The sequence below is a fragment of the Acanthochromis polyacanthus genome, chromosome 21 (assembly GCF_021347895.1).
Source record: "Acanthochromis polyacanthus isolate Apoly-LR-REF ecotype Palm Island chromosome 21, KAUST_Apoly_ChrSc, whole genome shotgun sequence".
NCBI lineage: Eukaryota > Metazoa > Chordata > Actinopteri > Pomacentridae > Acanthochromis > Acanthochromis polyacanthus.
Window position 1 is genome coordinate 19,378,156 of NC_067133.1, and position 26,525 is coordinate 19,404,680.

Sequence of the window (26,525 nt, forward strand, 5' to 3'; positions counted from 1 at the left end):
TCACACCCCCCTCTAAGCTGCCATGTTCTATCTTCGAACATTGAAGTGCATCACTTCCCACTCTGACATTTAAGAGTTGACTCCTGTTGGTGAATGCCAAAGTCACGTCATCTGCTTTAACAACATTTAAAAACCTAAACGCTTCACAAGGGCAGGTCAAGTCTTTTTTAATGTAATTTATGCAGAACGATATCAATAAAAGGGCTACTTTAGCTACAACGTGGTATCTTTGTTCTTCATATTGCATGTGTGAAATTGCATGGACTGACAGTGAAGACCAGCGACCATTGTTTAGTGCAACGCTTCTCTAAAGCAGGCAGTCTACAAATATATGGTTGCCATAGGAACGTGTGCGGGTTTATGCCATTTAGATGTAAAGAGAAAGAGGAAGGGGAGGAGAGGAAAACCAGCAGATGCTCTACAATATCTGAGAGAGAGAAAAGAGAGAGTGGATCATACTGGACACAAGGAGACACCAACCACCAGAGCCAGTCCCTTTATTGTACACAACACCTCTTTATTTACTCTCCATTCTAAATCAGGTCATGATGTTTATTCAAATTGATTAATTGCTACAGAGGCACTTGACAAGGGTTTGCAAAACAGAAAGATTCCTGCAGGTTGGTTTCCGACCCGTCCTCCGGATTCAGAGAGGGGAGGGGAAAAAGGAAGGAGGCAGGGTACATCCATGAGGGAGAAAGCCAGTATTCCCACAGCCTAATGTACCACAGGGGTTTAACAGTCTGGGCTTCTCTAGGGCAGGCTGAAGTGACAGGCACACAGGAATTAGAAATATCTCTGGCCCAATAAGAGGCTTGACAAACTTTTGTGTTTGCAGAAGAACTAATTTGAGATGTTTTTCTGCACTGTCACTAAAAAGCCCAACCCGGAGAAGGGAAGAAAAAGCACATACTGTATTAAGAGTCGATGCATGTTTGGACAATTCGAGTTGTTGACAGATTTTTAAAAAAAATCTTTTTAGGTTGGCCAATTAATTCTCCGTCCTCTATATGGAGGAAAGCCCAGGGAGCTTTCTCTAGACAGGATGTGCCTTCATACACCACAACTCCCACCACCCACTACTGATCAAACCAAATACAGAAAACATCCAAGTAGCCCAACCTCACTCCCACCGTCATACATTTTCCACTAAATGCCTAAAAAAATGCTCAAGAAAAATTGTTTTAAATGGTCAAATACCCTCAAAGAGCAATCAAAAGATAAACATCAGCAAATAATCACAGCTGTGTATGCCGAGAGCCAAGTCTGCTCCCAACATGTTCAGACGGCTAATCCCTGTAGCAGAAAAACCCAAACAATAATCCAGGAGAAGCAGGGGAGCGGAGTACAACATAGTCGCACTGAGCTGATACAAGAAGAAACATCAAAAGAAATGACAAATGCCCTGGTTATAAATAATGCATGAGGAGATGACCAATCTCTTTTCTTACACTGAAGTCTAATCTATGAAATGATGCTGTTAGTGCTTCCTTTATTTTGAAATCTACAGCTGCATTTTCACATCAGCAGAATGTTATTTTTCACCAACTCTGCAATAAAATGATACATGCCAACTCCCCAATATAGGCCAAGTATGTACAGTGAGATTTTTAAAGCATGGAAGCAGAAATGAAAGCAACAATAAATGAAAATTGCATCCAGAAAGAGATGTGACATCTCCTCTATGTTTAATACCATCTCTATACCTTCCTCATCTATACACCCCACTGCTTACAAAGTTTCATCATCTCGCAGGAAAAAAAACAACAACTGTACTATGTGCTTTGTTCTGTTTAAATCAGCTAATCCAAGAATTAACAGTATATTCAAAGGCGGTAGGACTCATTGGATTCAACTGAGAATAAAGGGATTAAAATACAAGTTTTTACCAACTCAGAATTAGTGGACAAAAGCTTCACAGACAGCCTTTAGTCCATCTAACTACTTTGCTCTCCTGGGTTTTTGTGCATAGTGTTCTGGTAAATGACAACATCCCTGTTAAAAGTGGCTTCTTGTAAGGCTAGATGGTTAGAAGTGCTCGGGTTATAACGGTCAATCTGGCTGACATCTTTTCATTGTGGAGGGGGGGGGTAATTAACAGAGGATGAGCTGAAGCTACTCTTTCGGGCTCATGCAACCCTGTGTCTTTTTCCGCTTTGTCTCTGCTGCGATTAGCATTTCATTTTAAAGCTACATTTATAACGGTCATTAAAAAGGACAAAGTCACTCAAATAAAATAACAAGGAGAAGAAAAAAAAACTAGAATCGACACCACCAAAAATAACAACAGTGATAATACGCTATTGTTTTTCAGTATGAAATCAGTTAGGATATGAAAACCCAGTAAAACATTAACAACAGGTTAAGTGTGTATATTACACAGATCTCGACTTGAGCATCTGGGCCAGTTTAAAAAGGGAGAGGGAGGGGAGAGGAAGCCAGCCTGTACCAGGTAATAAGTTATTTATGTATTTCTGCCAGGATCCTTGCCAGGAAATATATTCTGTAGGAAATAAACCTACAGAAGTTGATACATCTCCTACTGATAGAGGCTTAATGCATCACATAGATCAGCTGGGCTTCATTTTATCTTCGATCTCAGTCCAATGTAATAGTCAAGTGGTTACGGGATTCTTTCACATGCACTTACAAAGACAGTATTAGCAGCTTATTAACATTGCTTGAATAGGCATATCAATACAGCTGGACAGTGCACGTTATGTACTCCATCAGCCCCTCCCCTCAAGCCCCCGTCCCTGGCCTACAGTGTGCAGACACACACATCCACGCACAAACACACACAATTAGGTGGGTTCGGCCACGGGTCTAGTCTAGCAGGGAGGGCTCTGCAGGGCGGATAATGGTGGGCCGGTGAGAGGGAGCACCAGGGGGTCTTCGGCTGCAACGAGGAGAGAGGATACAAGACAAGGAGTGAGACGTGCTCACAAAGAGACAGCGAAGAAACCAAACAACCCAAAGGGTGAAGACAGATGAAACATGAGAGAGAAAAGCCACAGTGGGAACAGAATGATTACACAGAAACAATAGATGGGCATACAGGTGGCAAAAACTGCTGAGAGTGAGCATTGACCAATGATGCCTGCAACTTTTGAAAGAAAGAAGATGATGAGATGTTGGTGATGAAAAGTTACAAACACACTGCAATAAAATGACAGAATACGCACTAAAATGATTGATAATCAGCATCACAATAGGAAGCCGTACCTGGGTACACCGGGTGGGACGCGGGCTGGCCGGGAGGGGATCTGTGGGGGTGCACTGAAGGGATCCTGAAAGGCATTGACCGGTGGTCCTGGGCGGGAGGGGATTGGGGGTGCACCAAAGGCAGGAGAGGGATTAAGTGGAGCTCCAAAGGCAGGGGAAGGGTTCATAGGTGGTCCTGGTGTTGGGCCCCGAACTGCAGGTGGACGGCTGGGAGGCGGAGCTGCTGCAGGAGGCGGCCTGCGCTGAGGGGTTGGGCTGTGAGAAAGACAGTACAAAGCCATTTTGACATCGTAATAATCAACTAAAACGTCCAAGTGTGTTGTTATTAGATACCATGTGTTCCAGCTATTGCATTCACAGCTTGTTAACCCTCACCTGGCTTCCTGTAACCAGGTGTCATTTACAGGTGGCGGTACAGGGGTGGAGATCGTGTTGGCGCTGATGTCGCCGATAATGTGCAGCGCCTCCTTGAGTGCGTGATACATGCGCAGCATTTCGTCTCTACGCTGGGCCTGGTCAGCTGACTCCTCCATGAGGCTGTTCTGGTCCCCGGTTGAATAGAGGTAGGCCAGGAGCTCTGAGTGGATGAAATCCTTTGCCTGAAGGGAAGTTTAGATTCTTCAAACACTGATGGTGGCGACTTACATTGATTGAACAGAACCTTTCGACAATAGGCAGCTGTAACCAAAAGTGAAATGATCACCAGGTTCACGAGTTGTAATGTGTGGTTGAAAGTGATAGGTGAAAGAAAGGAAGGGAAAAATGATCAACCACAAGAGCAAAAATTATCTGCACATTGGTGACACGTTAGCGTTCAACAAAATACAGGAAAACATCTTGGCAAAGGTGTTGCTTCGTGTTGGTTGTGTGTGTGTGCTGCTGTGCAGTTGCTGAATTGCTAGAAGACAGCAAGTGAGCTCACTAGAATAATAAAGCATAATGAATCGACAGTGGATGAGGCACTCTGAGCATGCATCATAAATTCTGTTAATTGGCGTCTTCAACTTTATGATCTGGTGTCAACATAAAATAAACGACCAACACTGCTACTAAAACGAACAAGGAAATTAAACGCTGTTCTCTAAAGCTCCATGGTATAATGGCATTTATACTTTAAACACCATCAAATGACTTGTTTAATCTCAGCTAAGCTCTCTGACTTTTCTGAATAATGGCGACATAACAAGCAGTTAGCAAATAACATCACAAATAGCACCCATCCACCCACACTTAGATTCTACTAAAATGTACCTTATTTGGTGTGCAGGATGGACACCACGCAGAAATGCAACATGCATGATCTAGGACATGCAGGGCATTACAAAATTTGACATTCTCACTTGCATGTTTAAGGTAGAGATACAGTTCCTTTACTATTTTAATGTAGTGCACAACCTTGAGTGTAAGAAGATAAGATTTTAACCCACTAGCATTGTTGGGACTCAACATATACAAAGGGGCTGTTCATAGCTCAAGTGCCTTCTTTCCTGTAAGTTCTCTATAAATGCAATAAAGTGTCTGTAAAACAGCATTTACGGACAGCCTCAATTGCTTTTCAGATGGCCGGACAGTGTTGGAAACGCTACACCTTTCTGACAAGACATAGAGGATGCTGTGTCAAACATTTGCTGTAACTTCCCAAAGTCGATAGTGTGACATTTAGACCTATTTCATGCTTTGACTGGGCAGCTGTGTGGAGGTGACAGAGGAGCTAGGCCTTCTGCTTCATTTGCTCGCTCTCTCTTTTTCCATTTGTTACTCAACTAAGTGTGGCAGACCAATGCAACATGATCAATGTCCCTCTGGACACAGAGTGTGCAATTATATCCATTTTGAAAGAACACATTTCCCCCATTAATAATTGAGGGATTTGTGGTCGGCGCACGCATCTTCCATTTCCAGTGTCCTCCTATTATTTGCCTAAACTACTTCTGAGAAACCATAACTGAGCCCTTAATGACTTCTGCCTGCTGCTGAGGACAGTTGGACTCACACTGTTGATCATGAGATGCATGATGGTCTTGGGCATGAGGTCTCTGATGGATTTGTTGATGATGCCGATGTAAGAATCCACCAAGTTGCGGATGGTTTCCACCTGCCGCTCCAACTGAGGATCCATAGAGAACGTGTCTGCAGGGGCAGCCTCTTCATTCTCCACCTTGACAGCAGCAGCAACAACAACAGATAAACACAGCAGCAAAGATGCATAAATACATCCTACATCTTCACAGCTGCTCTCTGTACATGTACCAATTATTACAATTGTCTAAAAAGAGAATACCAGAGGTGCATGAGTTTGTGTGTCTAATACCTAATCGGATATTCTGTACACTACACTTGGCATAACTGGCTTCAGGTATAATGCACGTTGTAAACAGAATGGACTGCAAACTGCCCTCAAGCTGGATTTTTTTCATACCCATTTGAGAATGCTTTCAAGCTTCATTATCTGATGTTACTCATAAATATTGTGCCTGTTTGCTTTTTTTGGTTTAATTAGTTGTTGGTATGACTTTTGCAACTGCTTTTGCAAATTCTTGTGGGTATCTGCCCTTAGTTGTGCCGTGTTTAGTCACCTGTTGTGGGCTCGTCTAATTATGACTCATTATAATGAAGACATGATTATAATGGTACTGCATTAATAGCTAATCATGCTGACTATTTTAGGAGTTTTAGTTGAATACAAATACCACAGACCTGGTCCTTCTCCGGATAAACTCCTGCCCTGAGGAACGAAGCTTTCCAGCTATCCACATCCTCTTGAGAATCACAGGCCAGTTCTATTTGGCGAAGATCCTTGTACACGTTTCTGTACAGATAAATAACAAACATGACCGCTTGTGAGTGAAGCCTGACTCCAAAACACAAGGAAACGCCGGCATACAAAATCATCAAGATAAAGAAATGAACGCATTCACAGCAGTCAACAAGCATGTCTGCTTTACAGCATGACCCTGACCTCTGTTCAGTGTTGAAGATGGCAAAGATATGCTTTGTGGACATGAAGCCTTTCTCAACATCTCTGAGCTTCAGGTTGTCCAAAGGCAGCATATACTTCTTCTCTTTTTCCTAGCATGAGATGGACAGAAGCAATGTGTTTGTACAGCAGGCGCACACACGACAAAAGAATAAATAAAACAGAAAACCCTGAAACCTGGAACGTACAACAGAGAAAAATTCTACATGCACAGAGTGAGGTATCGTATGTACAGATGCAATCAATAGATGTTGCAAGACATTACTGTGATGTGAATAACATCTCATGAAAACATGTCAATTAAAGCCTTGGCAAACATACAAAGAAAATGTAATAACACACATTTGAGTAATTCTGGAAAGCTTTTTGTTCAGCATAGTAAGAGTACTGTGGATGAATAAAATATTCTCCTCATAAGAGGTCTATAAATTAAATCATTCATTGCAAAAAAAAAAAGTCAGCGTTTGTAGAGAGCATCCTTTGTAGCCTAGCCATGCTAGATCCCATGTTTCTGACGGCACAAGGGTCTAGGGAAGCTCGACAGGGAGGGAGGCGGGCTAAAAGGTTGTCTATCAAATCCCTCTACAGCAATTGGGTAGGTATACAACCAATCAGCGCAATGAATAGGCTGACGTGGTTCCGAGAGCACCGGCAGATTGTGTGGCTAAGTCCCATTAGCTTCCCAACCAGCGGAGCCAACTGGTATATTAAGGATTTGCCATATCCCGTCGGCATAAGTCCAAATACGTCTTTCTTCTCAATGAAACACTTAAGTGCCGTCCTTTGTTTATCTTTCAAGTTGAATTTTAGCTTCAAATCTTTAAGGGCTGTGGCCAAAGCCGAGTCGAAAGATAACTGCTTATTGTGCGCCGGTTGTTTTTTTTTTGTTTTTTTTTGTGCGCCGGTTGTTTCTGTCAGAATTGTCACGCCTCTGTCGTCACTTCGTTACGCCCGCCTTCTGACTCTACACTTCATGGTGATTGGTCCGGCCAGTTTTAGGAGAATCCAGCCTCGAGCCTTATGGAGGGTAACTAGACCCACCCTGGCAGAGAATTAAATTCGTTGCCGTGGGTTGTCTAGCGCGGCTAGGCTACATCCTTTGTCCTTTATAAGCTTCAGTAAATGTTTCCACCAGTTTCCTGCAAGCTTCTGACTTCTCCTTTACGACTGTAGCCTGTCCAGCCTTCAGACAAGCTTCCACTTCCAATATTCTTTGGCTCCCATGCTAAAAATTGCTTCCTATAAATTCCATGAAAGAGTTTCAATTCAGTGTTATTACAATCTGTGACAGACTTAAATACTTTTATTTTCAGTTTGATTATGTCACACAACCCATACAAATGTTTTAGTTGATCAGGAAGCCAATAAGGTGCAAATTCTTTCATACTAAGAATGGTTGAATAGATTTTATTACAACTGCACGGTGGTAACGTGGGTGAAAACCGAGCACTGTAGCTATAACACTTCGTCACCAGTGAGCAGACGTAGTGGAATGCATTTCCTCTTTGTGGACGACCACCAAGCTGGTGAGACGGAGAAATGCATGATGAGGGCGAGGAGGAGGAGAGGAAGAAAAGGAGGAGCGTTAGGGAGTACTAGGGGGATGGGGTGCCAGCTTTCACTGTTGAGCAGAGACATCTGGAAGCATTTACGTCTGCAGTAACAGAGAGCGGCGCAGGCCCAACAGTTACATCACTCACAGTTTCACAGAATCCCCCGCCCTCACCACGCAACACACACACACACACAGGGCTAAAACTTTAACGGCACGTGCAAACACAAACAAACACACATGAGCCTGAACGAGCTGAACAAACACAATACATGAACTTTGGTTACGCACATTAAGACACACTCGCACAGATATGACCAACACACCAAACGCTCAGGAGGACTCATATGGACAAGCGCCTCCACACACGCACACTTGTACACACAATCACCCCCTCCCCTCTGGCCTCCGTAACCCAGTACGATTTCCTGCAAATTCCAAAGTCAGATCCCGGCTGGAACATTTCAGCCCGCCTGCCACGTCAGTTTGCCTCCACCATCCTACCACTCTCTTTCTCTCTGCTTTTTTTCGTAAAAGGCGACCAAGAAAACGCTCATCACTTCGCTGGGTGTTTGAGCAAATGAAGGCCAATTGTCCGGGGTTCATTTCAGTAGTGGTGTCTTTTAGGGGTTGCTTTTTTTGGCGGAAGAGTAGATACAACTGCGGCCTGAAGAAGTTTAAGAGGTGAGTAAGGCAACCGCATTGATATCTATGGATTGTATGCGCTCATATCATTGGAGACAAATGTTCAGTTTAGTTAAGTCAGTCTCTATAAATCGGTCTGCGTTTAGTCTAAAATGAAATGATCCAGTTTGATGATTTGTTTCTGCATCTTTATCAGTGCACCAACATGTCCAGTTATTATTGAAATACTTGAAAACCAACAGTGTCAGCACAGGTTTGTAATATAAATAAACAACAGAGCAGAGTACATGTGTACGCATGTATTTACACATACTGATCTAGTTAAGACAGATTGCCAAGAGTAATTTGCCTGAATATGTTTAAAGTAATGCTGTAATAGTTATCCTTTTCAACTAATGCCCTTTCATAAATACTATCTGCTTAAAAAGCAGAATTATGGGTGTGATGTAGAACATGTTTCCATATATGTGGCATTTCTCATCTTTGCAATTGTTACACTGAGATAATGTTTGCTCTATGTGTCCTCTGTCCTACAGTCCTAAGGTAGCAACCTGCAGCTGCAACAACCTCTGGGTCCTTCCTCCCATCAGAGTTCTTCTCACCCCCCCACCCCCACCCCGCCTACCCAGTGTTCAGACTACCTGTTCATCCACATACAGTTGAACAGTAGTCTGCACATTGGTTAGGCTAGGCTGGGACACACCTCCTGCCACCCCACTGTGGGGAACGACACCAAACCTCTACTCGAAGGAGTTTCTATCAGCAGTGCCAAATACAGCATCTTCATCTTTATGTGTTCCTGTTGTGCTGTGTTATCATGTCTTCGCCAGCTTTGTATCCGGTGAAATACAGCACAGGAGCAGAAATTCCTCTCACCTCCTCATCTTTGTACCAGGACAGGGACTCGGCGGTCAGGACAAACCAGTATTCCTTGGAGCCTCCTTTCATGATGCTGATGTTGATGGTTAGCCAGCCTTTCCTGATCACCTACACAGTGAGGAGAAGATGTGGGAGAGAGGAGGGTGGTAGGGAAAGAGGGGTACCAGGAGGACGGAGGAGAACAGTTTTATAAATCAGGCTCATGCACGGTGAAATCTGGGCCCCATTTAGCATTTTGCTGTTATTTCTGGAATGCCACTAACACTAATAAAATTTTGCTGACTTACCTGTTAAGTCACAGTAAGTGTGGTTGTGATTTCTTTCCTAAATACGAATTTATATTTGTGAGACTAATATTACTTCAGTATTCACTAGAATAAAGAAGCAAAGATTAAATGTGAAACTAGGAGAGCATGAGGTCACTAAACTACTGTGTGTAATATGGTTAAATGGATACAAAAGCAGAAGAAGGTCTTGTTAACACTGGAGAAGGATGTAGACCTTGTTCTCTTTCACTCAACAGAAAAAAAAAATCAGTAAACCAACAAACATGAATAGATGGTGTACAGAGCATGCCTGCTCCGACACACAGTCAAAGACCAAGGGTCGACGGTGGTATGTTAATGTCAGCAGGTTAGAAAAAGCTCACCTATGTACTGACAGAAACGGAAGGGTTAAATGGGTTAATTGGATTCGGATATACAAGTGGGTAAATACTTGATTTCAACAGAAAGAGATCAAGGAGGAGAAAAGAAATGCAGCGAAGGAGATTAAATGCAGAGGCGAGTAGACTGACAGAGTTAGTCAAGTTCATGGAGGGACAAAAATCTGAACAGCAAAGTGAAAATCATAAGTGGAGAGATGGAGAGGGAGAAAATACACTGGACCAAGGGTTGAGTAAATTACTTTGAGGAAAATAAGCCATCCGCTTTGGAGGAGTTCTCATAACTACTGTCTTTCCATTTTCTAAAGAGACTCGTGCTTTTCAAATACAATGTGGGAAAATGTCTGTGAAGTGTGCTCTTGTGCTAAGCAAAACTGAGTGGAAATGTCCATTTCAAAGCCTGCTTTAGACTTCTCTCCTGCACTTCATCTCCATCCAGAAAAGGACTGGAGTGAGCGATGGTGGGAGAAAAAAAGGTTCATTCGTTTAAAAGTGCCAACATAAATATGGGAGAGGAGACAAGAACATAGGAGCTAAACAGTTAGTTTGCCTTGCCGAGGAAACAGCTTTAACTTTTCAGTAACAAAAAAAATGCTCTGAATCTCCTGTATTAATGTCAGTTGGAAAGAGGACTTCCTTATTCTTAATGCCAACTTGATTATGAGACATTAGGGTGGATATTAGGGATAATAGGATTAGGAGTCAATGAAAAGAAATGGATGAGATTAGAGTACAACTAATTCAAACTTGTTTTGATGGATAGTAGACAAAGACATGTTGACAAGAAATTTTGATTAAATCATTGAAAGGCAACCAAAAGTCATGACCAGTTACCATATTTAGTAAAAGACCATTTTGATCAATTTGGAATGGAGAAATAACAATCAGAAAGTTGGTATTCTTAGCGGCCAATGATTAAACACTAATTTCATCTAACAATCAATGCATAGAAATTCCAAAGAATCAACTGTGTTGGGTGTTGCTGATTTAATCGCGTCCCACATCCTCCCCGTTTTGTCCCAGTGACGTCTCACAAGGCAAACTTTTGAGTCACCATACATGAGGCGGCAGCAGAGGTATAAACCCAACGACAGGAGAACTGACGCCTCCACGATCACCGGTGGAAGATTTTCTGGTTCTCTGATCCTTAATACAGAGAACACGGCATTGCAAAGGGCCACAGTCTTTTCTGGTGGCAAAACAATTCATCTGCTCTTCAAAATACTGAGTGTAGAAAATGTTAGTAGTGACCAAAGTATAGAATTAATGGCAATTACTGCCTTATAAAAATGAGAAATTACAAGTAGTGGGCAGACCAAATTACTGGTAACTGCGTGCTGATGCTGGAATTATAATTAATATTACTTTAGTCAATCTGCAGACTCTACCTTTTCTTCATGGACCTCTCCTAGTCCGCGAAGCTGCAGTGGGGTAGAACAATTAATGTCAGTGAAAATATCAATTCCTGTATTTACAGGAGGCAGCTGTTTAACCCGTTGTCTTGCAGCAGACTGACTTTCACATCCTAACCACATCGGCTGACCTTTGTGCGATGGCCTCAGTTCTTCTGCATGGCCTACCCCTGCTGCCCCTGGCAGGGTGTGGTTTAAATCTGTTGGGTACTTACCAGAATCTCACCCTGCAGTAATAGGAAGGGGGGAGATTAAAGTAAAGGAGGGGTAGTATAAAATCAAAGCCAAAATAAATGAGAAAGCGAGGAAGCAAAGATGAGGGACAGATGAGATGTAGGAGGAAAAGGAGAAGAAAAAAAAAGTTGAGGGTTCAAAGGAAAGAAGAGGAGTGAAGAAGTAGGCAGGGACAGTACAAAATGAAAGTTGAAGAAAAGGTCGAAGAGAAGATGGTAAAATGGTAAGAATGACAGGTTTGAAGGGAGCAAACAGAGGAGGAAGTAGGAAATCCATGAGGCAACCAGAGAAGGATAGATGATGAGGAGAGAAAGAGAGGGAGGCAGAAAGAGAGAGAGAGAGACAGAGCAAGAGAGTTACATGCAATTAGAATTACTTCAAGTATACCACAATTTGGTTATGTCATATTTGTTGCTCAGTTGGTAGGTGTAAGGTCCATGCACATTCTGAATTTTAATACAAAAGAAGCTTGTGAGTTAATGGGAAGGCAAAACAATCAACATAATTCTGCAATTAATTGTTGGTTTGCTTCAAAACAACATGCCTGAGTCACATGCAAACAGCAATTAATAATAGTCACGGAGACAAAAGCTTGTTTTTTAAAAAGCAGGGAAGAGGGGTCTTTATAAGGCTCACTAAGGCAGCTCTCCCTTTACCGACACTGTCAGCATCAAAACTGATTAGCAGTGTCCTGTTTATGAATCTTAAATACACACACTAAATATCTGTCTGAATAAAACAGAAACGGAGATGTGCCAGCTTAACAACACTGTAGACAAAGACCAGTCAGTTCAATGTGGGGATTAGAAAAGACTGGGACTGAGTACAATCAGTAGTTAAAATGATTTATTACATTAACAGTTAGGAAGGTCGACACAGATTAATGACTGGGGTCTAAATTATTGCTCAGGTATGTCAAGTGTGTTCACAAGATTGATTAATAGGCTGATAATGTGTGGCTTCAGTCAAGGAAGATTAAATGTGGGATTTGTGAAAAGGCTAGAGTGGAGTGATAAAACATACCTGGTTGGGGATGGCCCTCTTCTTGTTTGCAGCTGTGTTCCTCTGCTGAGCACTGTCATCGCACAAACATGAAGAGATAATAAATACTCATGTCACCAAAGACCCCATGTTTTTAATATATTACCCCTAAACATTCACATCTTTTCTGTTTTATCAGTGTTATACTTGCATGTTTGTAGCTTTTAGTCAGTTTTTTAAATCACCTGTCTGGTTTTAGGCAAGTGTAAATCCAAGGTTTTAAAGTATTTTACTACTACAAACATACATGAAGTGGCTTGTAGAGGAATTTGGACAAAACGGAGGTTCAAACTGTGTCACACACATTATACACAAAACCCTCAATCCTTTCTGTTTGCCCACCTGTTGTTGCCGTACCCTGGGGGGCTACCATCATCCAGCCTTCTGTAGTCAAGACTGAAAGTGATGTCATGACAACCGTTAAACAGCCCTTACTGGCCTCTGACACTTTACATCAATCCACTTGCCATGCAGAGGCAATGCATAATCCCTCGCACACCTCACACAAGGGCTTGCTTTGTTACTTGGTCAATGACACAACCCACACAGGGAAGGGGAGCTCCACTCAGTACTGTACATGCTATCATAACTGCTACACTGGGGAGTGCATGAGTTCAACCGCAAATTCTAATCAGCTTAGAGATATACCACAGCAACAAAAAAAAAAACTGAATGCTGTGCTGTGTGCAAATGAGCTTGCAGTGCAGAAACGCAGCAACAAGTGAGTGGAGTCAAACACTATCACCGCTCTGTCTGCTGCTACAAAAAGCATTCTTCATAGCAACAGTCTGCAGCTAACGAGAAAATGTATTTGTCAAACAATCAAGCACCCTTAATGACTTTGTTTAGAGTCGGAGTGGTATTCTTACATGCAAGTGGACAACTGATGGGGCTCTGATCACTGTTGCATCCACTTCCACGACGGGGAGACACATGCTCTTATGCGGCCAGATCACTGATTGGCATGCTACATCACACTGATTGCAGTTTACACCATGTGGGTGATTAGATCAACACTTTGATTCTATATCAGTGAAGCGATGGTGAAGTTTCACAACTGACAGCTGGGTTGCAGGTGAACTGAAGGCTGAGAGTTACAGGATTACAGCACTTTGCCGCAATAAATCTACAGAGTCACAAGTGCAGACGAAAGGCAACGCAAACTTAACGAAGGTCACGGTGCTTGTGCTGTGGCTTGAGTCACCAGCAACAAGCTGGAAATTAGACGGGAAAACGCAGGGGGGAGGAGAGGTACGTACTTCGCAAAGCCAATGAAGTCCTCATGGTTGGTGTTGATGTAGGACAGTTCAATGTCAATCAGCAGCAGAACCTTAGAGGCAGAAAATTATGATTAGCAAGAAGAGAGATCTGAATTAAACACTCCTTACAGAGGGCATAAATTAGAAAGTGCAAAGTCTCAGTTCTGATATGAAACGCTTATGAAGTGAAGAAAAGGTAACCCTAACCACTAAAGCTAAATTCAAACACAACTGTGCTCATACAACAGTCAGACTGATAATATCAATGCTGCAAATTGCAGTACTGTGGTGTAGCTGTTTCAGTTTACAAGCCCTACAGTTCAGCTTGGCTTGCTTCCTGGCCAACAGCGCTGCTACCAAGCCTAAAACTACTATTAGCCAACACTTTTATTGACTTAATGCTGCTAAATTTCTGAAAACAACACTTCACCCTTTTTGGAGAACTACAGAGGTGTTCTATTTACTTGCTAGAATGAGCAAATACTACTGCTCTAATCTGCACAAGACAGAGGTCATAAATGTTTCAGTTCCTTTTCTTTCATGTCCTGTCGTAATTGTGTGATGTCTAAATTCAAAGCTGTAAACTGCTGCTCTATCATGTATCTGTCACATGATTTTTCTGCATTTATATCGGAACAGTACTGTCATTTGAAGTATTAAACTAAACCTAAAACACACGAAATAGATTAAATAGCTACTTTTCCATCATGATGCAGGATGCTGCTGAGCTGTGATATAAATGATAATGACGACAGATAACAGGATGTTGGAAAATATGCATTTGCGGTTAAAAATAGCATATCTTTCTGTACAGGATGCACGTACAAATCTCACTCAAATAACCTCATTTGATTTAACTACTGTTTACAAATAGATCTGACAAGATTATCCCTAATAATCGATAAAGAAAAATTCTTTCAAGATCATCCGGACTTTTTAAAATACATTTAAAGTCTTATTTAATATCAAACCTTTATGACAACGTGTTTTGTTTTGGTTTTTTTTTAAATGGAAGATGTACACAGCTCAAAAAAATTAAAAGAAAACCTTTTAATCTAAGTATTGCATCAAATCAGTCAAACGTGGGATACTGATCTGGTCAAGTAAGTAACTGAGGGGCTTTTTAGTCAGTTTCAGCTGCTTTGGTGTTCATGAAATTAACAACAGATGCACTAGAGGGGTAACAATGAGACAACCCCCAAAACAGGAATGAGTTTACAGGTGAAAGCCACTGACATTTTTTTCCTTGCTAATATTTTCTGACTGTTTTTCACTAGTTTTGCATTTGGCTAGGGTAAGAGTCACTTCTGGTAGCATGAGGCGATACCTGGACCCTACAGAGGTTCCACAGACAGTCCAACTCCTCCAGGATGGCACATCAATGCGTGCCATTGCCAGAAGGTTTGCTGTGTCTCCCAGCACATTCTCAGGCGCATGGAGGAGATTCCAGGAGACAGGCAGTTAGTCTGGGAGAGCTGGACAGGGCTGTCGAAGGTCCTCAACTGATCAGCAGGACAGGTATCTGCTCCTTTGTGCAAGGAGGAACAAGATGAGCACTGCAATAGCTCTACAAAATGACCTCCAGCAGACCACTGGTGTGAATGTCTCTGACCAAATAATCGGAAAGCTCTGTAATGAGAGTGGTCTGAGGGCCCAGCTTCCTCTAGTCCCCGCTGTGCTCGCTGACTGACACCGTGGAGTTCGGCTGACATTTGCCATAGAACACAGGAATTTGCAAGTCCACCACTGGTGCCCTGTGCTTTTCACACATGAGAGCAGGTTCACCCTGAGCGCATGTGACAGACATGAAAAGGTCTGGAGAAGCCGTGGAGAACATTATGCTGCCTGTAACATTGTTCAGCATGACCGGTTTGGTGGTGGGTCAGTGATGGTGTGGGGAGGCATATCCATGGAGGGACGCACAGACCTCTACAGGCTGGACAATGGCATTCTGACTGCCATTAGGTATCAGGATGAAATCCTTTGACCCATTGTCAGACCCTACATTGGTGCAGTGGTCCTGGATTCCTTCTGGTGCACGACAATGCCCAGTCTTATGTGGTAAGAGAACTCATGCAGTTCCTGGAGGATGAAGGAACTGATACCATTAGCTGGCCCCCATGCTCACCTGACCTGAATCCAATAAAACACCTTTGGAACATTATGTTTTGTTCCATCCGACACCATCAGGTTGCTCCTCAGACTGTCCAGGACCTCAGTGATGCCCTGGTCCAGTTCTGGGAGGAGATACCCCAGGACACCATCCGTCGTCTCATTCAGAGCTTGTCCCGACATTGTCAGTCATGCATACAAGCACATGGAGGCCATACAAACTACTGAATACCATTATGAGTTGCTGCCAAGGAATTTCAGCAAGATGGACCAGCCTGCCACATCAGTTTTTCACTTTGATTTTGGGATGTCTTGAATTTAGCCCTCCTGGGGGGTTGATAATTTTCATTCCCATCAAACAATGTGGCACTTTTCATTCCTAACACATTATCCAGTCCATATCAATGCTAAGATCCAGTTTGTTTTTTTCCCCCGTATTGAAATATTTTCAAAGTGTTATTTAATTTTTTTGAGCAGTGTATAAGATAATCTATTAGACAGCAAGTAATGTGCAATTGATGCTTGATTTGTGATCAATGCGCCCAACTGCAGCTCTGCTAAAGAGAAAAATCCACTCACACGTCAAAGAAAAGTGCCTGGATGTCAGTTACAAACATCACTTTCCATCTTGTTACATTCCCCTAGAACATTCAGCATGTTGTTTTGCCCTACCAGCATCTCAACGTAATATGAATCACAGACGGCAGCTTTAATTGCACTTTTTCTACATCTGAAGGACAGTCATTAAAGCCTGGTGTGCGTGCTACAAAGGCACTGGTCAATATATTTAAGCTTTAGAGCAACTCACCTGGTCCTTGGTCTTCCCTTCTCTTTCTCTGACGTGGGTGGTGACAATCCTCTCAGTCTCCTCTCGCAGTCTGGGGTAGGAATTGAGCTGAAAGGCAACACAACACGTAACTGCAGCACTGAACGGAGACACACGCACACTTACATGTGAGCTTGAGCTTAATAAGACTTACCAATAAGTATCAGAGAGAAACAGGAGTGAGAAGTGAAAATAAGTAGGAAACAAAGAAAAGGGAAAGAGATAGTCAAGTGACATTTCAGTGTCACACATATCCAGGCAATGACAATCCAGCACGCACACAAACAGACTTTAAATACGCAGTGATTGTCCTACAATGAGGTGACACATTTACTATCAGCCAGGGATGACTCCATGGCAGAATGAGATTTTGCAATGCTGGACTCTGGCTGCTGTCCAAGTCATGTAGTTTCTTTGTTATCAAGGGATAAACTGATGAATTCACCAGACACAGACATTTGAAGACATGCCAATACATTAAAAACTGCCACCTCTAGCTGATAGTAGAATTTTGTTAATTGTTAATATGAGTGAAGACAGGATGAGAAAGGACAGACTTAGGGTGAAGCAGGGGAAACCTGAAAGACAGGAAGGAAGGGTGTTTGGTTTACACAGCATATGTCGTCTCAGTTCTTAAAATGCACTGCCTTCCTTTGACCACAAGATGGTGGTGGAGCACCGTTGCTATGGAAACCCTTCATCACTGCACCCACAGTGCAAGTGGGCAATCGGTATCATCTCCTCCTCGCATCACTCCCTTTCCGTCCAGCTAAGCAGATAGCAGAATGTCCGTCTGCCTCGTGGGTCAGCGAGGGAGCGCTGCCGGGCTCAGCTGTGCTCAGACTGACCTGGTTGGCTCTCGGGCAGCGACAGAGAGACGAACCGATGTGGAGGTGGTACGAAAATCAACCTTTTAATGAGCTGATGCTGAGGTCAAGCAGCGTGTGGGAGGTGGCTTCCTGAAATTTTAAGTTGTGCTTAAGCTGATTCTAAGTTGCGCTTAAAATTTCAGAGGTGATTTTTCAGTCAGCGCTGAATCTGAATGGCACGGCGACTTGGACGAGCATGAAGGAAACGGGTATGAGACGGGACACACATTTGAAGCAGTGGGCACAGATGGTGCGGTGAAAAAAAAAAAAAAAGCGATGTGGGGGATGATTCCACTGGGGTAGACGCTGCACTTAAATGACAGAGGTACACATCTATGGAGAAAAGGAAAGCCTTCTCTTTTCATGCCATCATCCCAGCAGGTGTATCCCTGGTTACCTTAACGGCACACTTCATGACGAGTGCGGTGAGCTCGGACACCACAAGGTCCACGCATTTGAGGCTGGGCTCTTTCAGTTTGAGGATCTGCTTTTTGACAATCGCTTCGAAGGCCAGGTCAGGGGTGAAGAGCCCCGTTCTGAGAGGTCATGGGGTCAGATTGCATTTTCGTTTGGGGGTTGGGGGGGGACAGACAGGGATAGGCAGAATTTCAAGAGAAAAATTGGACAGACAGGAAGGGGAAAAAAAAGAGAATAAAAGAGAAGAAGTCCTTGTTCAGTTAGTAATTTGTAGTTGCTGTAAGACAAATCAAGCAGTCGAGGAGGACAAGCCGCAAGTTCTGCACATTCTCTTCCTTGACAAGCCAATTCCTCTTAAAATAGGTCAATATGGTAGAGGCAGACATTAATTGAGGTCGAGTTACCGCTTACAGACCACCCCGTGTTTTGCTGTCTATATGAAATGAGTTGTGAGACCTGCAGCTTTTCCAGTAGAGATCAGAGATGCTTAGTCCTAAATACATCTCAATTTCACAACACGTCACCCATCACAACACTCCACAACACGACAGCGCTGCCTGCACACAGAGCTCAAGGGGCTGGGTTGGGCCAAGGGCAAACTGCACAGAACTTCTGCATTTTAGTCAGCAGAGACTTTTCCAGATGTTATCCTAAGATATTTGGCTAATGTTCTGTGTCAGCGTGCGCTCTGCCGCAACCACGGCTGCCCCTGCCCTATGTCTCGGCTGGGTCGGGAGATGCTGGACGCCTGCAGTACCTTGTTGGTGCACTGCCTGACTGTGTTGATGAGCTCCTGAATGACCAGATCAATACATTTGAGACAGGGCGTTTTCAGCTTAACGATCTGCTTTTTCACGATGACCTCAAACGCCAGGTCTGGAGTGAACAGCCCCGTTCTGAGGATGCACAGAGAGACAGAGGCACAGTGGCAGACAGATGGGACAATTAACACACAGTTATGTGAAGAAAAAAATAATCCTGCATGGATAGACAGGTGATGAGATAAAAAAGACAAAACCGGCAACTGTGAGGAAATCTGACAAAAAGAAAGAAACTGAAAATTAAAATGTTGACAACCAAGACAGGAGACGGAAAAATGAAGCGTGAAAGATTGTCAAGTGTAAAGGTAATTAAGCAAACAGCCACAAATGAGATATGACGGACAGGAGAGTCTCATTAAAGAATACACAACAACACAAATGCAGCAGACAAAAGTACATGCAACACAAAACCTCATAATGACTGAAAGCTTTACGTGAAAGAAACAGAATAAATTGTGGGTGGTAATGCAGGGTAGGATAAAGGAATTGATATAACAGTCATAGAAAGAAGACCTATTACACATACAAAACACAGCCCTTTTTGAATAAACCAATATAAATTAGCAGTAATACCCTGTGATGCAAAGAACAGATTAAAAATCTTGAATTATAGTAGAACAAGATGACATGGTCATCAATATCCCCCGCCACATGTGATGTCTATAAGTCTATATGCAAAATAGTGATAAAGGGCCATAACTCTGTTAAATATTATTGCACAGGTCTCATTTTCGAACTTGATCAAGGTGTCCATGGTGTGAAGCTACATACTAAATTGTTAGGTGTAAAATTAAACGTTCACTCACATTGTGTGCATCTCCTGGGGGCTAAGCCCCCCCTGTCCTGAAAACCTAGTGCCGCCCCTGCAGCAGTTTACAGCTTGTCAGCTGCAGTGGCGTTCTGTCGCTAATTACGGGCTAACCGTGAATGCTAGCTCAAAAGTAACCGGATGGTGAGTGGCAGGATGAGTCACGGAAGAGGTCGGTATGTTTAATGTTGCTGTAGAGTGAAAAATGACCGAGAAACGGCAGTTTTAAAATCACTGTGTGTGAAGCAGCACAAGGCCTAAATTTGCATTGAGCCTTATGGAGGGCGATTCAGGTTCCCACGTCAATTAAGGGCTGGTGCGTGACGTAACAATGTGCCAGGTGAACAATGTCGGACTCATATGAATGTAGAGTCTTTACTATAGTCTGTGAAAGGATTGTCCTTGTAGTATGTACCGTTTGGCCAGGATGGCGATTTAAGTAAAAAAAAAAACGGACAGATTTTGTCCCTCTCCACACTCTAGTACCAGTGGAGCACATGCTCTAACATGGGATTTTTTGCTCAACCTAGGGGTTTTTGGAGGCTCCTGTATGGAAAACCATAAATCCCACCGTCACAATATGTACATGCCTGAAAAGAAGAGAGTTGGGGCTTTTTTTAAGACAAAAATGAAGTCTGTAGGTGAAAGTATGGCGAAGCAGTAGCGATTGGAAAACAGTGCATGACATGGTCATCAATATCCCCCGCCACATATGATGTCTATGAGTCTATATCCAAAATAGTGATAAAGGGCCATAACTCTGTTAAATATTATCGCACAGGTCTCTCTTTCGAACTTGATTAAGGTGTCCATGGTGTGAAGCTACACACTAAATTTCGTAATCCTAGCTGTAATAGTTTCCGAGAAAAGCTGTCCCCTTCATCTCGGACGGACGCACGGACGGAAGGAAGGACGGACGCACGGAGGCCAAACCTATATCCCCCTTTTCCACTTTGTGGAGGCGGGGGATAAAAGCTTTGATGAAGGAAGAAAAGCAAAGTGTGTGGCAACTGCAGTATCCAGTATGAAGACAGAACCCAGCTGTCTACTGAGCTCTGACAGTGACTACTTTGGAAGTCAGCTCGGCTGCACTTGCCTGACACCATGGACATTCTTGATTGCATGGCTGATCTCCCGCCTCAGCTCCTTCTCGTCAAACACAATCTGAGGAACGGGAATGCAAATAACGTTAACAAATCTAACCATACGTCAGACATTGCAAAGGTTTCTACTACCCTCTGAGGGCGTCGATGTAAATATCAGTGCTAACCTTGACTAGTTCGAAGGGGAAGCGTTCATGGAAGATGCGGTTGATCTTGGCACCACCCGATAGCTCATTGGTGTCCACCTGGTCCCCAGAGCCCTCGATACATTTCTCAAAGTCCACACCAAACTGCTGCACCATCCTGATGGGAGCACAAAAAGGCAAGTGGATTAGTGAATAATCGCCTTGCTGTTCAACAATTCCGGAGTAATGTTCTGGACATTTTATGACTCTGTGGTAGCGTCTACTATTTTCTATGCAGTGGTCTGTTGGGGAGCAGGGAGCACTGAAAGGGACGGAAAGAGACTGAACAGACTGGTCAGGAAGGTCGGTTCTGTCCTGGACTGTTCCCTGGGCTCCATCGAAGAGGTGGGTGAGAGGAGGATGTTGGCAAGCTCACATCCATCATGGACAATCCCTCTCACCCACTGCATGACACTGTGGGGTCATTAAGCAGCTCCTTCAGCAGCAGCCTGAGACACCCACCCTGCAAGGAGGAGCTCTATCACAGGTCCTTCATCCCATCTGTTGTAAGACTTTAACATCAGCATCACTGGTTGATGCTAACATAAACTGGACTCATATCACCCCAAACCATAAAATTTGCACTGCTCCATCTTTGCACTTTTGAAACTTATTTTTTCAAGCCACTTTATATTGCGTTGTCTTACAGTGTGTCATCCTCACTTCTCATCCCTGTACATATTGTAAATATTATTACTACTGTTTTTATTATTATTATTATTATTATTATATTTCTATTACTACGTTTATTGCTACATAAGCTGCTGGAACAAGGTGAATTTCCCCTGGCATGGGGAGAAATAAAGGACTTATCTTATCAATGCTTACAGTCAGCGGTAAAACAATGTCTGTTTGAGGTAAGAGTCATATCTCGGTAGAACTTCCCCATATTCTGAAATAGGGATATGTAAGATGTTCCAGCACAAAGCAACACTGTGTTGTGTAAGAAAAACAATGATACTATCACAACCTCTAGATACAAAAAAGTAAATATACTGTACATTTTGTTGAACAGAAATACTAATTTGCACTCACTGCAACAAGGCTTTGGTCTTCCGTGTTGGGTCATCTGGACGGAAGTTCTTGAACTCCTCCACCTCCTTCTCCAGAGAGAGGAGCTGACTCTGCAGCTTACTGCGCAGACCAGGCAGGGTATCCCTGATGTGGTTGGTCAATTGCTAGAGACAGACAGAAGTAGTGTTACTACTTCTGAGAGTCAACGGTATTATTTCATCATTTAAAAATCAAAGAATTTCAGTTGACAGCAGACCTGGTTAAGTGTCTTTTGTAGATGTGGCGTGCCCATGCGCTCTGCTATGTGTCTGTAACCAGGGTGAGACAGGAAGAACTTTCTCTCTGCAGCCAGAGCAGCACGAATGTCCTTCTTTCCATCGATGTCTTTCTGACTGCGATTCACTACACCAATGTAACCTAAACACAGAGACATAAGTAGTCAATCAAGGGCTAACAATAAAGCATTCAAGTGTGTGTTTCTCAGAGTATTTGTATGATCCTCACCTCTACGCAGTGGCAGCAGTTTATTTTCAAGGATGTCCTTTGCATCCGTCCCTTCATCCATCAGGTCCAGTTTTGTGATAACGCCAATGGTACGCATACCTGCACAAAATTATGACGTGTAACTACATCAATTTTAAAAGATTTGTTACGAGTGTCTTTGACCTTTTCCTGGCAGAGGATTGTCAAAGAAAGAGCTACGAAGTGTTGGCAGAGAGAAATGCTGCCAAAACTGCAGCAGCAGATTAAATGCGAGGTAATGGGTGTCAGAAGACGTAATGTTTCATATACTTTTATTGCACAGTGTTCGTAGGCGTGCACCCTGACGGCTGAGCTACTAGAAAGCTCCCTGCTTACCCTGTGGGTCCACTTCCTTGGCGATCTTCAGAGCATCCGAGTTGGCCAAATCAGTATTGGCAGGGGTGACTGCCAGGATCAGACAGCTCTCCTTAGTGATAAACTGCATCAGCATATCTCTGATCTGGTGCTCGATGTCTGCTGGCTGATCTCCTACGGCGACTTTAGTCATCCCCGGAAGGTCGATCAGGGTCAGGTTCAGCACTGAGTCGCATGGACAAAAGTCATACAAATTAAAATTCAAATAAGTGCATTTTTTCCTAATTTTGCTAAAGTAAACAATCAATTTCTTGAGAAAAAAATATATACTTGTCCTGTCAAATCTTTGGTTTCACATACGACAAATCATAAACTTGCTTAAGCAGATGAATAAAAAATACAGGTAATGATGAATGTGAGACAAATGCATCTTTAAATCTTTGACAGCATAATTAAACTGCAATCACACTGTAAAGAAAACTCACATGCTATTGACAACATTGCTAATATGTTTTTACATATCAAGCTCAAGATTAGATACAGCTGTGTGTATTTTAGATGTCAGCTTCATTTTCGTACAATTTAATAAAAACATCAGATAATTACCGACATCCATTCTGCATATTAATGGGGGTGTGTGATTGAGGGGAAGCATTCATCATTTGCTGCTGGAAACGTAATTGAGTTTTTACGATATCAAACCAAGTGCTCTCTGATGTTTTACTTATAAGTGTTACATTAACTGAAAGAAATAAACATGGAAATGTGAATTCCCTCCAACGACTCCCACAAGGAGATAAGACGTCTTTGACAGCCATCCAGCAATGGAGTAAAAAAAAAACCATAAGAACATCAGAGGAGTGCCGTTCAGCTGCTTAATGTGTTCCCAAAACCCGACTGGTGCAAACCACAACAATCTAATGTTGTGTAATATCTTACAAGGCTCTCTGGAAAGCTAATTTTGTAAACAGCAAGAAGTGGATAATTGCAACACAATTTTGCACAAGGCAGAAAAATTCCTCAAGCCATAACATATGCATGTAATTTAAAAAGCAACAACAAACAGTGTTGTCAATATATATTTGACACGCATTCTCTTGAAATGAAATTATGAATTGTTTTTGGATAAAATAAGCAATTTGTGAAAGCCGTTTTTCTGACTTATCACATTATTGGTAGATCAGACAGATACTGTTACACAATATTTTTTGGCACAATTACAAGTATTAAATATAAATACATGACAGAGCAACTAGCATGGAAATATTCCTGATGGCTGAATATAAACCAAAAAAGCAGGTAATGTATATGAATGTGTTTTCAGACAGATTTGTGTTTATTACCGTGTGGGGAGTAGACTCTCAGGTTAATTGGGATGGGAGAGATGCCTTTGTTGGAGCCCGTTATCCTGTCGGTCTCTGCCTCAATTTCCGACCGCACTTCATCAAAATCCACAAACTTCTTTCCTTTGCAGTGCAGGAATTCGGCATATTCTACACAGACAGGCAGAGTGCCGTACACAAGGGCACGGTAGCGGGAGAGAAAAGGACAAAGAGAAAGGAAAAAGCAGGGAAGAGAGGGAAAATGAGAATATTGAATTAAAGAGATGAAAGTAGCAAACGGCAGGCAGTGGACCTAGCTTGAGGCACTGGGACAGAGAGGCCATATGCAGGGCAGCAATGAAAGGAGATGGAGATGTGGCGAGGCACAGGACTCGCATTATCATTCACAGACTCACCTGCTTTATTGTTGACCAGCTGCAAAATAAGAGGTCTGCGGGTAACAATGCCTGATCCACGTGGAAGAAAGTCCCTGAATGAGAGAGGCAAGAAAAAGAAAATAAACACCAAAACAATGGAGGCGTAAAATGGATAAAGGGGACTAAAAAATAAAACAAAGGGGACCTGTTAGATAAAACAGGGGCATCACAGGGCAGAGACAGACAAAGTAATAGAAAGAAGGAACAAGAATGAGACAGAACGTTCAGTTATTCATTACACTCAATGTCCATTTCCTCGCACCATGGCCTCTTCCAAATTGATGGGTACAGGAGATTTTCACGCCTCCAACTTTTCTCACAACAAATCAAATGTGACAAAGTCATTTTCTCTAATCATTAGCACTTCAGAGATCAATTCAGGCACATCTACTCTTGGTATTACTGTGAAAATCCACACAAAAAGAAAATCCACAGAGGTTATATCTTCAATGTATGTCAGTTTACTTTAGATTTATGAAGTCTCCCTCCGTGCTGAGCTGAACAGTGTGCAATTATAATGTCATCTAAAACCAAATCCTAGAGCTGCTAGACAGACGCTGAATAATGAGACAACTTGTAGGACAGCATCCGCGGTGATCTTACCGTGCTGAGTACATTTTTTGAATCAAAGCATAGATTCAATTACACTTAGAAAAACAGATTCAGTCCTCATCCACATTAAACCGAGGTAAGCATTTTTCCCTCTCATTTGTCTGGACTAAATCTGTGATTCCCCTCCCAAAACAAACATTTCCAAATGGCCTCCAAGAGAGTATAAGTCTTAAAACACACAGGTTTCAGTGAGTCCAGGGTAAGCTGAGTTTTTCCTAAATAATGATGCAAAAATAATGACGCAAGCCAAAGTGCTACAGTTAGGTTAAGAAGACAACCTTTAGCATGTAGCTCTCTTTGTGATTGTTAATTTAAAATGCTAGTTTATCCCAATACATAGAATAGGTGTTATTGTTAACCTGGATTTATGCTTATTTGGTCAGATTACATTGCCATTAGAAAATAGGGATTTTACCTCTGTGGCAATTATGGAAAGACTCCTGATTACCAGTTAGTTTATGGACTACAAATAAATATCTATTTCATCCTTGTTGTGTTGTCTGACAGCAGAAAAACAAATGTAAAAAAAAAAGGATAACTACAGTTGAAATCACAACGATCCAACCCATGTAACCTTCAAGACATTCTAGTGATGTAAATAAAATTCAGGGATTCTTGAAAACATGCTGTAAAAGAAACAATTTAACACTCTCAATCAACATTTTTGCCTATTCCTGATGTGCAAAAGCTTCATGCTTTCTAATATTCCTTGGTCTCCATGCTTCAGCTTCTTTCTTTGTGCGGCCAATATCTGAAATGGGATCAGTCTCTTGCTGGAAAATCCAACAATTACCATGCTTCAGTTTACACACTGAGAGTAAATATCTCCTAAGAAAGCCAAAGATGCCACACACCATCATATATAACGTAGCAACAACAACCCAACAACACAATAGATCTGTTTCCATGCATGATTACAGGGATGAAGTTCTTCTCATCATACAGGCTTTGCCCATCTTACCTTAATGTGTTTTCGGATCAAGGATAGAGTGCAGCAAGGTTTACACTAATACCTTTGTTCCTTCCTTCATTAGGATCTCCCACAACTTTGCGTAAGTTACACATTTTTACCCTCATCTATTGTTTTCAAACATCTGATTGGAGACGTTTCGCCATTTCTTTCACATCCAAGAGAGGATATATGATGCAAATCTTTTTCTTAGCCCACTACATGAGTTCCCCAAAGTTCAATTCTGTTTTGCAACACTGAACATAGGAGCAGACTGCCGCTCAGCACAGTAACAGTCTGTGTCTGCAGCTACAAGGAGACGCTG

General features: G+C 42.5%; 1 protein-coding gene across 13 annotated transcripts in view; it reads right to left on the minus strand.

Moving 5' to 3' along the window:
- Positions 1 to 482: 482 nt before the first annotated feature.
- The window catches only part of dnm2a (dynamin 2a), a 32,072-nt gene continuing 6,029 nt past the window's right edge, over positions 483 to 26,525 (minus strand). Inside the window, exons 2-22 of one of the 13 annotated variants that reach the window (XM_022210963.2) lie at positions 24,619 to 24,692; positions 24,224 to 24,373; positions 22,902 to 23,105; positions 22,548 to 22,646; positions 22,300 to 22,460; positions 22,065 to 22,207; positions 21,012 to 21,147; positions 20,838 to 20,905; positions 18,870 to 19,008; positions 16,809 to 16,895; positions 13,889 to 13,959; positions 12,972 to 13,025; positions 12,612 to 12,663; positions 11,331 to 11,363; positions 9,276 to 9,386; positions 6,185 to 6,294; positions 5,923 to 6,034; positions 5,219 to 5,383; positions 3,601 to 3,824; positions 3,226 to 3,480; positions 483 to 2,899 (exon numbers count right to left, since the gene is read on the minus strand). In XM_022210963.2, coding sequence (XP_022066655.1) covers positions 2,827 to 2,899; positions 3,226 to 3,480; positions 3,601 to 3,824; positions 5,219 to 5,383; positions 5,923 to 6,034; positions 6,185 to 6,294; positions 9,276 to 9,386; positions 11,331 to 11,363; positions 12,612 to 12,663; positions 12,972 to 13,025; positions 13,889 to 13,959; positions 16,809 to 16,895; positions 18,870 to 19,008; positions 20,838 to 20,905; positions 21,012 to 21,147; positions 22,065 to 22,207; positions 22,300 to 22,460; positions 22,548 to 22,646; positions 22,902 to 23,105; positions 24,224 to 24,373; positions 24,619 to 24,692 — 2,521 coding nt within the window. In that variant the 3' untranslated portion in view covers positions 483 to 2,826. Of the gene's footprint in view, positions 2,900 to 3,225; positions 3,481 to 3,600; positions 3,825 to 5,218; positions 5,384 to 5,922; positions 6,295 to 9,275; positions 9,387 to 11,330; positions 11,364 to 11,569; positions 11,582 to 12,611; positions 12,664 to 12,971; positions 13,026 to 13,888; positions 13,960 to 16,808; positions 16,896 to 18,092; positions 18,232 to 18,869; positions 19,009 to 20,837; positions 20,906 to 21,011; positions 21,148 to 22,064; positions 22,208 to 22,299; positions 22,461 to 22,547; positions 22,647 to 22,901; positions 23,106 to 24,223; positions 24,374 to 24,618; positions 24,693 to 26,525 lie in introns of all 13 variants that reach the window. The other 12 variants (XM_051941561.1, XM_051941560.1, XM_051941562.1 and 9 more) reach the window with 12 other exon arrangements.